Source organism: Myxocyprinus asiaticus, chromosome 29 (genome assembly GCF_019703515.2).
Source record: "Myxocyprinus asiaticus isolate MX2 ecotype Aquarium Trade chromosome 29, UBuf_Myxa_2, whole genome shotgun sequence".
In the NCBI taxonomy this organism is placed as follows: domain Eukaryota; kingdom Metazoa; phylum Chordata; class Actinopteri; order Cypriniformes; family Catostomidae; genus Myxocyprinus; species Myxocyprinus asiaticus.
The window spans coordinates 704,646-719,287 of record NC_059372.1 but is presented as its reverse complement, the minus strand read 5'-3'; the positions used below and the strand labels follow the sequence as shown (position 1 = coordinate 719,287).

The window sequence follows — 14,642 nt, the reverse complement described above, 5'->3', positions numbered from 1 at the left end:
ATGGACATAAAGCATGCAGTTAAGATGAGAATGATTCATTGTGTAAATGGAGCAGTAGATCGTTTGTATTTTAATAAGCTGATCACCGTGTTCATCCTACAGTTTCTTTTCACAGGATTAAAGAATGTTAGCACATGACAAGAACTGATGAAGCACCGTCAGTTTCACTGCCGTTTCTGGTTTTCACGTTTTTCAGTTGAATTTCTGAAGTGAACCTTCCTTGGAACCTTCTGTCGAGCAAGGGATTGTGGGCAATAATTCTTACTATTTTATCTCATTATTACTACTTGACTTTGTATCTCCTAATTTTGACTTACCAAAGCACGATTTTTTTGTTCTATGTGGCAGAAATGGGCTTCCATAGTATGACTTTCGTATGTCAGACAGTATGGTTTTTCTATATCTGATCATTTTTACATGTACGAATAAAGTGAGCGCAGTACCAGACCCGATTCCAATATATCGTACACATATCGTAATCGGCACATCCCTAGTCTATTTTCCACCTCTCAGGAGATCAAAGTTTCGGAGGTTCTTCCAGCCTAAAAACGAAATCTACGGATGTACGAAGCTGTGTTGAAAATCAGCGTGCATGATTAATTGGAAAGGTAAAGACTCTTTCGTCTGGATTCTTCATCAGATTTCTCGCTCATGTTTTGGAGCGCGGCCTGTTGCAGGGGATCGAGTCTATCTCCATCAGCAGCTCTGGAGTCATCAGAGAAACAATCTGCAATGAGAATGAGAGAAAAGAATGAGTGAGATACAATGTAGAGAAGATCTCAGACTCAGTGTCTGACCAAGAACTGTGTGTGTGTGTGTTTGTGTATGTGTTTGAGTGTGTGTTTGTGTGTGTATGTATGCGTATGTTTGAGTGTGTGTTTAAGTGTGTATGTTTGAGTGTGTTTGTGTGTGTATGTGCATGTTTGAGTGAGTGTGTTTGAGTGTGTTTGTCTGTGTGTGTGTGTGTGTGTGTCTCCTTGTGTTTGTGCTTGTTTGTCTGTGTGTCTGTGTTTTCATGTGTGTGTCTGTGTGTGTTCGTGTGTGCTTGTGTGTGTTTGTTTGTGTGTGTTTTCATGTGTGTTCGTGTATGTTTGTTTGTCTTTGTGTGTGAGAGTGTGTGTGTGTGTGTTTGTTTGTTTGTGTTTGTGTGTGTGTATGTGTGTTTGTGGATGCATTTGTGTGTGTGTGTCTGTGTTCGTGTGTTTGTGAGTCTTTGTGTGTGTGTGAGTGTGTGTGTGTGTATGTGTGTTTGTGTGTTTTACCTTGATAGCACCCAGGTTCTCCAGAAGTTGATCTGGGCTCGAGACACCTAGAATAACCGAACCTACACTCTCACTCCTGAGACACCAGGCTACACACACAAAGGAGAACACAGTAAGTGTATTAATGAGTTCACATGTTCATGTAATATTTGAATGAAGAGAAGGTAAACATATATGGCTCGCTGTCCATAATGGAGGGCTCGAGCTTGAGACTTGATCCGAGGCCGAGGTACCCCCCAAAATTTCTGACAAGAGGCTGTAGCCTTTAGCCTCCTCGTTAGCACGCCTGCCTCCCATGTCAGAGACGCCAGCTCGAATCCCGCTTGGAGCAGGTCGAGCAGGACCGGTTACAGTGGTGCCGTGACCCGGAGGGGAGTGAGGTTTAGGGGGGTGAGTGTAACGGTAGCCAGCTGGTAGGTAGCTGTGCAGTGTGTAAACCTGACTCCCCTGGCCTCAAGAGGTGCACTAGCGACTGACACTAGAGGCTATAGCCTTTAGCCTCCTCGTTGGTGCCCTTGCCTCCCATGCCAGAGACATCAGTTCGAATCCCGCTCGGAGCGGGTCGAGCAGGTCTGGTTACATGTACATGCATACCCACAAACGAATCAGAATGAGCTTTAATGTTAACTGTGCTCACATACACTAGGAATTTTTTATTTTTTTTTGGTGATAGGAGAAACAAGTGCACACAGAGCATTACAGTGAGACACATAATATAAAACAAGGTAAAAGTATTAATAGACACACAAAAAATAGGACATATAACATAGAATGGCATATGTACATGTGCAAGTGGTAATATATGTGCAAGGTAGGGTTATGTATAGTTATTGAATTAAATATGAGTGAATTTACAAATGTACATGACATATTTATACATCATTGCACTATGGGGGTCCTGAAGGCAGTTTAATTGTTCATGTGGAAAATGGCCTGAGGGTAAAAACTGCTCTTGTGCCTGGATGTCCTGGTGCTGAGTGCTCTGTAGCGCCAGCCAGAGGGCAACAGTTCAAAAAGGGAGTGGGCAGGATGTGTGGAGTCCAGAGTGATTCTACTTGCATGTTTCCTCACTGTGGAGGCATACAGGTCTTGGAGGGTGGGCAGGGGGGCACCAATAGTCCTCTCAGCAGTCATGAGCAGATCAGAGTGTGGAGGGGTGTGAGACTGGGCTTTTCAAACCTGCAGTAAAACACATTTAGTTCATCAGCCATTAGTTGACTCTCTACAGAGCAAGGGGGAGGTGTCTTGTTCTTGGTGATGCTTTTTAGGCCTTTCCACACAGATGTAGGATTGTTGGCTGCAAACTGGTTTTTCAGCTTTTTAGAGTAGCTTCTTTTAGCCACTCTGATTTCCTTAGTCAGTGTGTTCCTGGCCTGGTTGTACAATATTTTATCCCCACTTCTCTAAGCATCCTCTTTGGCATGATGAAGCTGTCTGAGTTTTCCTGTAAACCATGGTTTATTGTTATAAATGTCCTAGTAGGGATGCATAGAAACTGATATATGATGTCACAGTATCTGTGAGCTCGTCCAGGTCTGTGGCTGCAGCCTCAACACTTCAATCAGTGCAGTCAAAGCAGGCTTGTAGTTCCAGCTCTGCTTCATTGGTCCATCTCTTTACAGTCCTTACTACAGGCTTAGCTGATTTTAGTTTCTGCCTGTAGATCGGAAGATGATGAAACAGACAATGATCAGAGATTCCTAAAGCTGCACATGGGACAGAGCGTTATGCATCCTTTACAGTGGTGTAGCAGTGGTCCAGTATATTTCTGTCTCTGGATGTGTTGTTTGTATTTTGGCAGTTCACGGGTGAGGTTAGTTTTATTAAAATCTCCCAAAATAATGATAAGTGAGTCCGGGTGTTATTGCTCCATGTCTGTGATCAGCCAGCTTTTGCAACGCTGCATTCACGCATGCTTGTGGCGGAATATATACACTCACCAGAATAAACAAGGAAAACTCCCCCGGTGAGTAGAAAGGCTTACAGTTGATGAAGAATGCTTCTAAATTAAGACAGCACATTTTCTTCAACGCTGTTACATCTGTACACCAACTTTCGTTGATGTAAAAGCATGTCCGCCTCTCGTTTTTCCAGATGATTCCAAAACGCGAAACACAGAGCAGCGGAGTTCGAAAAGTCCTTATTTGTTTGAGTGAGCAGAAGCAGTTTGTCCGTTTTGTTGGAGAGGGAGTGGACATACGGCAAATGAATACTCGGCAGCGGAGTCCTAAAGCCACACTGACGAAGCTTCGCAAGCTCGCCTGCGCACTTCCCTCACTTGTGTCTCTTGGAGCATTTGTAGAACACTGCTGCACCTCCAACTAAGATGTCTAATAAAAAGTCTGAATAATCAAACACTGGCAAAAAATGATCAGGTGTGCCCTGCTGAATATTCAGCAGTTCATCCCTGGTCAAACTGATCGAGAAAGTGATAAAAACATGACAAACAAACAAAAGTAACAAAAACGCTAGAGAGCTCCACAGTGAAGCAGCCATATGCGGCATTATCTTGTATCATTATAATGTGTGTTTATATCTAATCTGATCTTCAAAATGTTAAGCAGATGCTCTGATGCTTCCAAATGAAAAAGGTCTATAACAGAGATCTCGGAGACGCACGTAGCCTTCGCCATCTTGGGTGGCGGTTACCTGGCGCATGGAATTGAGCTCTCGCAGGAGCCCGGGCAGGGACGTCACCCCCAATTTCCCCCCTACCACAGGGAAGGGAGAGGACCCCGTAATGCCCATGCCTGTCCACCCCAAGAATGGATCCGCTCTGCTCTTGGCAGGCGGGCCGCCTTGCCCTGAACTTGACCTTAAGCCACCTCCAGACGCAAGTCATTCGAACGGGAGGGTTCACTCTGCAAAATGAATGGGCTGAATCCTCAAGCAAGGTACTGCATGGTGTTTGATGGGAGAGCCTATGGTTTTCACCTGAAAGTAATCGATTCTGGATTTAGAACAAGAGCTCACTCAGCGCTTCGAATGGGCTGAATCCTCAAGCACGGGACCACACAGCGTTCGACGGAAGTGGTCCCGTTATTCCATAGGTACATATGAATGGAGGTTTACATGGCGATAAGAAACACTGCATCATCACGATCTCGATAAAGAAGCAGATTTTATTACCGTCTCTTCAATACAACAACACACAGCAACAAGTGAATGATTTACTGACTCTTTTGCTATAAATGTTGACGTCAGAAAATTATCTGACTCTGGCACATAATTCTGCGGTTGCGTGATAGTTTACAAGCCCATATCTCTAAATTCTGATATTATTATCCTTCTATTTATTTACATCGCTGTTACCACGATAATAAGTCAATGGTGAGCTGCTGCGGCAGCTTTGTTGAAAACGTGAGCCTACCTGATGAGGGCAAATGCTTTGCGCATAGTAGGTTATCTGTCGCATGGATCTGACGTGGGTAAGTGGGCGGGGCCAAAGGCCGTAAGAACTGTCACTGGATAGAGGTAAGCAGTGGTTTACATACGCTTACTCCAGTGTTGATTGGTTGGATTAAATGAACATGCTCCTCCCAAACGTTTGTTAAGAACTCCATTTTGTGTAGCTGATTAAAAGTGTTTGTGTGTTAGAAAGACCAGATGACCTTGACAAATCTAAACCTTTGTTGTTGTTCCTGTAGCTCAACTGCCAAGATCACGAGTTCGATCCCCAGGGAACACACAAAAAGATACAAAAACTTACACTTTAAATGCACCATAAGTGGCTTTAAATAAAAGCATCTGTCAAATGCATAATAGTAATTTCATGTATTTACACAGTGGATGCATATTAGGAAGATGATGCATTTCATCTTGACGAACTTGACTGATCGGAGACAGTTATTCATTTAACCTGTGGACACAGTTACAGTTAAACAAATTAACATTCGTTTAAGTGAAGATAAATGATCAGAACAGAAGGCGTCCCAAATGTAACTCTGTCAGGATGTGGCTCGTAATATCGGGACTTTTGGGTACCCTAGTGTGTGTGTCTGTGACTCACCAATGGCTAACTGTGAAGCAGTGCAGTTCATGTTTCTGGCCGCAGGTGGAGCTGTTTGACCTTCAGCATCTGTTTCCTGCCTTCATCAGAGTCCAACCTGTCATTTAACCACTCATAATCCTACACACACACACACACACACACACACACACACACACACACAAACTTGTTTTTATATAATTGTGGGGACTCTCCATAGACTTCCATGCATTAATGGATTTTATACAGATATAACGATAATTTCTATCCCCTAACCATAACCCCACCCCTAAACCTAACCCTCACAGAAACCTTTTTGCATTTTTACATTTTCAAAAAGACATCGTAGAGTACGTTTAATAAGCCATTTCCCTCATGGGGACCGCTGGCTGGGCCCCACAATGTAGGTTAAACCCGTACACACACTCATACACATTCTCACACACACACACACACACACACACAGACACACACACACACACACACACACAGACACACACAAAACACACAAAACACACAAACACACACAATATTGTGTATATATGTACAGTGGGGTTTTATAAGTCCACTTATGAAAATGCTTGATTTAGCTTTTTTTTAATTACAAATTACATTTAAATTAATTCTGCTAACATGAAAATGAACATTATTTGAAAATTTGAAAATGTCTCAGTATTTTGTTATTTTAATGACAGCATGAATGAGGTTTAAATTAGACCCCACTGTATATAAAAATTCTTCCAATCAATATTTGTCTCTGTGTCTCTCACACACCTGTAAGTTTGCACGGCAGGAGTATTTCCCAGTGATGAATCCACACGCCAACGGAGACCACGTCACTGTCCCCACTCCTGAGAAAGAGGACTGTTATGAGACTTTACAAAAGTGATTTACACACGTTTTTGCCTCACTAATGATGTCTTTTAGTGTGCAAAGGAAGGTCTACTGACATGAACAGGTTTGTGTGGATAAAATGCAAATGCATAAAAGTAATGCTGTAGGAAATGTCATCATTAATTGTGTTACCGATCTTGTGGTAGAGTTCAGGCAGCTGAATTTCCACTTTGTCTCTCTGAAAATAATGATATTCTACCTGTTCACACACTGGAGAAAGTAGATTAAACTGCCGTGCCACAGAATACGCTTCCTACATACAGACGAATAGAAATATTATTGTCAAAATCATCTTCAGTTGCTTCACTGATTATGATAACGTCTCATAAATATTTGTGTATATTTATATATTTCATCAGGACGGTCTCACCATGATCTCCATTGGTGTCCAGCGAGACGTGCCCCAGTAAAACACCATTCCGTTCTCTATGACAAATGTCATCGCTCGGACCACCTCTACAACAACAATTTTATTTATTTATTCTGTCATTATTTACTGACCTTCATGTCGTTCCAAACCCGCATGACTTTCTTCCGTGGAACACAAAAGGAGAAAACAACAGTTCATAGTGACCACGTCTGTAAAGCTCCAAAAAACACCACAAAAACACTTTAAAGCGCCACTTCAGGATCGGTGTTATTGATTCTTGCGTGTGTCAAAAGCAAACACAAAGACACCAGTTTGAATATATGGAATAGAGAATGAGATTTCAGAGCTGCGGAGAGATTTTCAGACTTAAATTTGGGTCTGTTCTTCACACAAAGCTTCCGTATGACTTCAGAAGACTTGGAATATAGTGCACGAGTTCTAATGACTACTTTGATGATACTTAATGATACTTTTATGGTGTTTCAAAAATTCTCCTCATGGAACAACATGAATTGTGACTAAACACACACTGACCTTCCATTGGTGTATTAAAGTCCATGTGGTTTGCAAACATAACGTCCACATAGTCCATCTGTAGTCTGGACAGAGACCCCTGAAGACCTGCCACACAAACACACACACACAATAGAAATTCATTTTACTATATACTGTTTGTTCAGAACAGTAATCATATATATTTCAAAACATATTCATATTGTATGTCACAAAATCTCAGTTCTTATGGCTTATTTTCATTATATGCATAACACTCTGATTATCTTTAGCTCTATTTAATTCCATTTTTGTAAACAAATGAACTGTTCCCTCACACTGGAAGTGATGTCATTACCCTCAATAATATGTTTCCTGGAAAGCCCGCTCTCTGTCTCCGCCCCGCAGGGGAAGAAACACATTCACAAATCAAAACGCAGTGCTTAACTATCTTAAAGGGACAGTTCACCCAAAATGTGAAAATTGTCTCATCATTTATTCACCCTCATGCCATCCCAGATGTGTATGACTTTATTTCTTCTGCAGAACACAAATTAAGATTTTTAGAAGAATATTTCAGCTCTGTAGATGCATACAATGCAAGTGAATGGTGACCAGAAATTCGAAGCTCAAAAAAGCACATAAAAGCAGCATAAAAGTAATCCATACAACTCCAGTGGTTTAATCCATGTCTTCAGAAGTGATATGATAGGTGTGGCTGAGAAACAGATCAATATTTAAGTTTTTACCACAAATCTCCACTTTCACTTTCACATTCTTCTTTTGTTTCTCGTGCATATCGCCACCTACTGGGCAGATAGAAGAATTTATAGTAAAAAAGGACTTAAATGTTGATCTGTTTCTCACCCACACATATCATATCACTTCTGAAGACATGGATTAAACCACTGGAGTCTTATGGATTACTTTTATACTACCTGTGGTGATGGGGGCATGGCCAAGCGATGTCTATAGAGAGCAAGAACGGTAAGGATTGACACCTGTGGGAAATTATCTCTCTAACAGCTGTTCTGTGTTGCATTGAGAGCTGGAGAGAGATAAAATTGGCAATCCAGACCACCAGAGGAGAGAGAGAGTTGCACGCAGCAGTGTGAATGTATGCATTTATTTATGTGTGTTACGCTGAAAAGCCAACCTGTGTTAAAAATAAAAAGATTTACGTTGACTGTTCACCTGGCCCTCGCTTCCTCCTTCAAAGAGAGTTCATGACTTGTCACACTACCTTTATGTGCTTTTTCGAACTTCAACGTTTTTGTCACCATTCACTTGCATTGTGAGGACCTACAGAGCTGAAATACACATCTGGGGTGGCATGAGGGTGAGTAAATGATGAGATCATTTATTTATTTTTTTTGGGGTGAACTATCCCTTTAACCTAGACCATAAACAAAGGCCATTCCCATTAACGTCATGGTTACTTGTGTAACCTCCGTTCCCTGATGGAGGGAACGAGACGTTGTGTCTAGGGTTCACTCTTGGGAGCCCGAGACACCTCTGGTCTTTGATATAAGGCCAATGAAAATTGGCGAGTGGTATTTGCATGCCACTCCCCTGGACATACGGGTATAAAAGGAGCTGGTATGCAACCATTCATTCAGGTTTTATGCTGAGGAGCCGATATAAGGTCAGCGTTGTGGCAGGAGGGACACAACGTCTCGTTCCCTCCATCAGGGAATGGAGGTTACACAAGTAACCATGACATTCCCTGTCTGTCACTCACTCGACGTTGTGTTGATGTAGTGACACTAGGGGTCCCTATATGAAACGCCACAATTGGCTGAACTGTGTTACGTGAACTGGCGGTGTGTGGTGGGCAGACTACTGTGTGCCTCATAGCCAGCACACCAGGTCGACACGTAACCTCCCCCAACATAGTTATGAGTGTCGAACAGCCCTTTCTGGGGACAAGTCGACTACCCAAAAGATAGAGACAGGCTTAACCCAGTAGTGGCCTCTTTTCCCCTTCTTTTTTTCCACTCCCTAAAAAAGAAGGGGGATTATCTGACTGGGCCGCCAGGTCTAGTTGGGGGGTGTCCCTCCTAAGGGGAAGACACAGCGGAAACCACACCTCGCCCAAAGAGAGGGGGGGATATTTAAGTGGAAAAATATGTCACATGGTCTTTCCAACTATGTGAAGAGTCTTCAAGGTAGATCCTGCCCAATGGGGGAGGAGTTACTACAAACATGGAGACTGGGGCAGTGGGGCTCTGCCCAAGGAAGACGCAGTTTGCCAACAGGGAAACGAATTAGCGGAAGATATATTATCGCATGGGTTTAGCCTTACAGGGAACCGCCACATGCGGAGCACCTACCCCAGAACAGAGCTCTTAGTTAGCGCGTGTACTGGGCCGGCAGCGAATCTCTCCGAAAACTTGACTGCCACAGGGCTCGGAGGAAGTCAACCAGGGAACAAAGTTTGTGAACACTACTGGGAATTAATGGCGCACGTCTTCAGCTCCAAGGAAGGTGGAAAGCGCTATGTGCAAGCGATCCCTCCGGCCAGCTATCCCGGGCTTATCCACTTGTGTTGCGTGCCACTACCTGGGACGAAACCGGTTCCACCCGGAGGTTGTAGAACCTTGCACAGGTGTTGGGTGTTGCCCAGCCCGCTGCTCTGCAAATGTCTGTTAGAGAGGCACCCCTGGGCAGGGCCCAGGGAGCCACTACACCCCTGGTAGAATGGGCTTGTAACCCTACTGGGGGCGGCATGTCCTGGGCGACATATGCCATAGTTATGGTGTCAATGAGCCAGTGGGTGATCCTCTGCTTGGAGACAGTGCTTCCTTTCCGCTGTGCACCAAAGCAGACAAAGAGCTGCTCAGAGATTCTAAAGCTCTGCGTGTGATCCAAATAGATGTGTAAAGCGCACACCGGACACAACAACGATAGGGCTGGGTCTGCCTCCTCCTGGGGCAGTGCTTGCAGGTTCACCACCTAGTCCTTAAAAGAAGATCCTTCCTCAGGGGAATTCGCCGGGGGGGGCTGTCAGGAGGAGCGTGAGGTCCGAGAACCACGCCTGGGCGGGCCAGTAGGGTGCTACCAGGACGACCTGCTCCTCGTCGTCCCTGACCTTGCACAGGGTCTGTGCAAGTAGGCTCACTGGGGAAAAAGCATATTTGCGTATGCCAGGGGGCCAGCTGTGTGCCAGCGCGTTTATGCCGAGGGGGTCTCGGTCAGGGCGTACCAGAGTGGGCAGTGGGGAGGATTCTTGGGAGGCGAACAGGTGCACCTGTGCCTGTCGAATCGACTCCAAGTCAGCTGGACCACCTGAGGGTGGAGTCTCCACTCTCCCCTGAGGGTAACTTGTCGTGACAGCACGTCCGCTGTAGTGTTGAGGTTGCCCGGGATGTGAGTGGCTTGCAGCGACTTGAAGTGCTGCTGACTCCAGGGGAGGAGACGGCGGGCGAGTTATGACATACAACAAGAGCGCAGACCGCCTTGGCGGTTGACATGCTACCGTTGTCGTGCTGTCTGTCTGAACTAACACGTGCTTGCCCCGGATCAACAGACAAAACCTCCACAGGGCAAGCAGAATTGCCAACAACTCAAGGCAGTTGATGTGCCAATGCAGTCGCAGACCCGTCCAGAGGCCGGCGGCTGCGTGCCCATTGCAAACAGCGCCCCAGCCCATTTTGGAGGCATCTGTCATGACCACGACGCGCCTGGAGACCAGTTCTAGAGGAACGCCTGCCCGTAGAAACGAGAGGTTGGTCCAAGGGCTGAAAAGACAGTGATAGACCCGCGTGATGACCACGCGACGTGTCCCGTGGTGCCATGCCCATCTCGGGACTCGAGTCTGGAGCCAGCGCTGAAGCGGCCTCATATGCATCAACCCGAGCGGGGTGGCCACCGCTGAGGATGCCATATGCTCCAGGAGCCTCTGAAAAAGTTTCAGTGGAACCGCTGTTTTCAGTTTGAATGCCTTCAATCAGGCCAGCACCGACTGGGTGCACTCATTCATAAAGCATGCCGTCAAGGAGACTGAGTCCAACTCCAAACCGAGAAAAGAGATGCTCTGAACCTGGAGGAGCTTGCTCTTTTCACAGTTGACCCGAAGTCCAAGTCGGCTGAGGTGTGAGAGCACCAGGTCCCTGTGTGCGCACAACATGTCTTGAGAATGAGCTAGGATTAGCCAGTCGTCGAGATAGTTGAGAATGCGAATGCCCACCTCCCTTAACAGGGCAAGGGCAGCCTCTGCGACCTTCATAAAGACGCAAGGAGACAGGGACAGGCCGAAAGGGAGGACTTTGTACTGATACGCCTGACTCTCGGATGCAAACCGCAGGAAGGGTCTGTGTCGAGGAAGGATCGAGACGTGGAAGTACGCATCCTTCAGGTCTGCGAACCAATCTTGATGCCGGACACTCGCCAGAATGCGTTTTTGCGTCAGCATCTTGAACGGGAGTCTGTGTAAAGCCTAGTTCAGTACTCACAGGTCCAAGATTGGCCGCAACCCACTGCCTTTTTTCAGTACGATGAAGTGGGGCTGAAAAACCCCTTCTTCATCTCAGCTGGAGGGACAGGTTCTATCACGCCCTTCCATAGGAGGGTAGCGATCTCCACACAAGGTAGCAGCGTTTTCGTCCTTCACCAAGGTGAAGTGGACACCGCTGAACCTGGGCGGACGGCTGGCGAAGTGAATCACATAGCCGAGTCGGACGGTCCAGACCAGCCCTCGTGACGGATTGGAAAGCGCAAGCCATGCGTCTGAGTTCCGCGCAAGGGGGACCAAAGGGACAACGTCATCGGACGTACCGGCAGGTGAGGCCTCGCAGCGGGGCGGAGTTCATGGTGCCACGCCACGTCGTGGCCGTGCTGAGTCTAAGGACATCAAAGCACTTACCTGGCTCCTTGTGACCACCCCGGAACAGCCTGGGACAGGGGAAGGAAGAGGCCTGTCCTTATGACCTGTGGAGACTGTCACATCGGGGGCAGATTTGTGCCACAGCTGGGCGCTCAGGGGCGGGAGACCACCGCTGGAGCGCCAAACCTGCCAAATAGAGTGGTGGACGGTGGTCGTGATGACGGCCGTGCACACCGGATACGTGACCCAGGGAACAAGGAAACCGCTCTTGCTGAGCTCTTGATTACTGCAGCCACTTGGGCAAGCAGTGCAATTAAATGCAAAAGGTAACAAAAAGATGGAGAGATCTGCTTACCAGCTCCAGAGCAGCAGGTTTCGTTGTCCCTGGGTCGCCCATCTCAAGGGCACTTTGAAGCCTTTCATGGGTTCTGGGCCTCTGCGAGATGGGTGACGTCTGCTTCCTGCGGTGGGCTCCACACCGGGGCCTGGCCGAAGGGGCGGGAGATGGGGTGTGGGATCTTGAGCCGTGCCGGGGCAGGATATGCCGGCTAGCATCCGTCTACTGCTCCATCATCGAGAACTGCTGGGCAAAGTCCTCGACGGTGTCACCGAATAGGCCCGCCTGGGAGATGGGGGCAGCAAGGAACCGTGTCTTGTCGGCCTCGCCCATCTCGACCAGGTTGAGCCAAAGGTGGCGCTCCTGGACCACTAGTGTGGCCATCGTCCGCCCAAGAGAGTGCACCGTGACCTCTGTCGCTCGGAGAGCGAGGTCGGTCGCCGAGCGCAGTTCCTGCATCAATCCCAGGGCGGAACTACCCTCGTGCAGTTCCTTTAGCGCCTTGGGCCTTCAGAGATGACGTAAACCTACAGGCCTTGGACTGGGGCTCAGGTGGTGGCACTCTGCGGGCATAGGTGCACCGTGAGTGCCTTTATCCACCGGGGGATTACCAAATAGCCCTTGGCCACCCCACCATCAAGGGTAGTGAGTGCGGGGAAGCTGAAAAGATCGGGACCGGGCAGTAAAAAGTGCCTCCTGCGACCTTGTCAGCTCTTCATGCACTTCCGGGAAGAAAGGAATGGGGGCAGGGCGGGGCGTGGCTTGGAGCGGCGCCGCGAGCCCAGGAACCAATCACCGAACCGCCAGGGTTCAGGGAAGAGCAGAGGGTTCCACTCTAGCCGATGCTCACGGCCGCCCGGGAAAGCATGTCATCATCTCCGCATCAGCCTGTGATTGGGCAGTCGTCCCCGAAAGGAGGAGCCCAGCTGAGGCTTCCGACTGGACGAGCCCACTCTCCGATGCTGTGCTCGAGAGCTCATCACTTTCGCGGGCTCCGAATAAGAGGTTGAACTCGCCGTGAGACAAGCCGGCGGACTCATCCGGAAGCCCGATCAGGGCAGACGAGCGTGCTGGGGAATAGGAGGTCCGCGGGGGGATACCTGGCGGAGGTGGTCCCATTGGGGTCCCCAACTCGCCCCCAGTGCTAGCCGCGCTGGCCTCATACCCGTAGGTAAAAGGACCGAGGCGGGGAGCCTCTGGGGTGGCTTGCTTTCTTACGAAGGCGAGCCGCGACAGCTACGTTGCCATGGACATGTCCTCGCAATGAGAACATGACCATCCACGAACGCTGTCTCCACGTAAGCGGTGCCCAGACACGAAAGACAGTGATCGTAACCGTCAGAAGGCAAGAGATGACGAGCGCAACCAAGAATAACACACAATCGGAAAAGCATCTTTAGAAAGACGTGTCTTTAAAAAGACGTTCCGTGTGTGCCGCTCTTTTAGAGAAATATACTCTTTTAGAGAAATATACTCTTTTAGAGAAATATACTCTTTTATTTCTGCCGAAGCACCCAGGGGCATTCTCTGCGGTGCACCAGTGCAGAGGGGGGAGAAGCCACTGAAATGCGGCGTCAGATCCAGCAGAGGTGAATGAACAGTCGTGGGAATTCAGTTCAGTGAGCATGACCATTCGGCTCCGAAGAGAAAATCTGAATGAGTGGTTGCATACCAGCTCCTTTTATACCCGTATGTCCGGGGGAGTGGCATGCAAATACCACTCGCCAATTTTCATTGGCCTTTTATCAAAGACCAGAAGTGTCTCGGGCTCCCAAGAGTGACCCCTAGTGTCACTACATCGACACAACGTCGAGTGAGTGACAGATAGGGAACAATATTCTTCTGTTAGGGTTAGGTTATTCTCCAGCTTCTGTTCTACTCTCATTAATTCTTGAATCTTGCAACAAATTGCTTGAGATGTAAATGATTAAATGTAAAAACACACATTCACTGTCCACCCCAGTAGATTTCTGTGGTGATCACAAAGCTCGACCATCTGGACAGAAAGAAGAAAAGAAAGAAAGAGAGTTAGGACTAATTATGATCAAATTTCACAACAACAGAAAGTCAAAGACACACACACTCACACACACACACACACCTCAAGCCTTTCTTCTTTATGATGTTCCCCAAAGTGAGTTCAGCTCTAGAGAGAGACAGAGAGACCCTGAAGAAGTACTGTGGATATTCAGGGAGACTTTATAATCAAAGAAATAAACACAGAGACAATCAAACCTTCCTGATGCATAAATCTCTGCTGTATCAAAGACATTTACTCCATTTTCATACGACATGGTTAGGATTTTCTCTGCTATCTGCAACACACACACACACACTAATTAAATCAATAAGCCAGTCAAGGTTGTACATTACAGTGATTTTATTAAGGTTATGGGCTGTTCTTAAAGTCACTGTAACAGCTTCAAGTGGCTAAATTAGTACATTTACTTATATTACATTATATTTATCTCAAT

The 14,642-nt window shown here is 47.0% G+C and overlaps 2 protein-coding genes across 7 annotated transcripts in view; one reads left to right on the top strand and one right to left on the bottom strand.

Moving 5' to 3' along the window:
* The window catches only part of LOC127419841 (proteasome subunit beta type-6-like), a 51,391-nt gene that overhangs the window by 11,279 nt on the left and 25,470 nt on the right, over nucleotides 1-14,642 (top strand). The window lies entirely within an intron of this gene.
* The window catches only part of LOC127419848 (voltage-gated potassium channel subunit beta-3-like), a 59,518-nt gene that overhangs the window by 36,869 nt on the left and 8,007 nt on the right, over nucleotides 1-14,642 (bottom strand). The window contains exons 4-11 of one of the 6 annotated variants that reach the window (XM_051661620.1): nucleotides 14,404-14,483; nucleotides 14,270-14,314; nucleotides 14,121-14,164; nucleotides 7,365-7,409; nucleotides 7,049-7,135; nucleotides 6,515-6,600; nucleotides 6,277-6,397; nucleotides 6,025-6,101 (exon numbers count right to left, since the gene is read on the bottom strand). In XM_051661620.1, the coding sequence (XP_051517580.1) occupies nucleotides 6,025-6,101; nucleotides 6,277-6,397; nucleotides 6,515-6,600; nucleotides 7,049-7,135; nucleotides 7,365-7,409; nucleotides 14,121-14,164; nucleotides 14,270-14,314; nucleotides 14,404-14,483 (585 nt within the window). Of the gene's footprint in view, nucleotides 1-676; nucleotides 728-1,262; nucleotides 1,352-5,271; nucleotides 5,392-6,024; nucleotides 7,136-7,364; nucleotides 7,410-14,113; nucleotides 14,165-14,269; nucleotides 14,315-14,403; nucleotides 14,484-14,642 lie in introns of those variants that run through there. The other 5 variants (XR_007893730.1, XR_007893727.1, XR_007893728.1 and 2 more) reach the window with 5 other exon arrangements.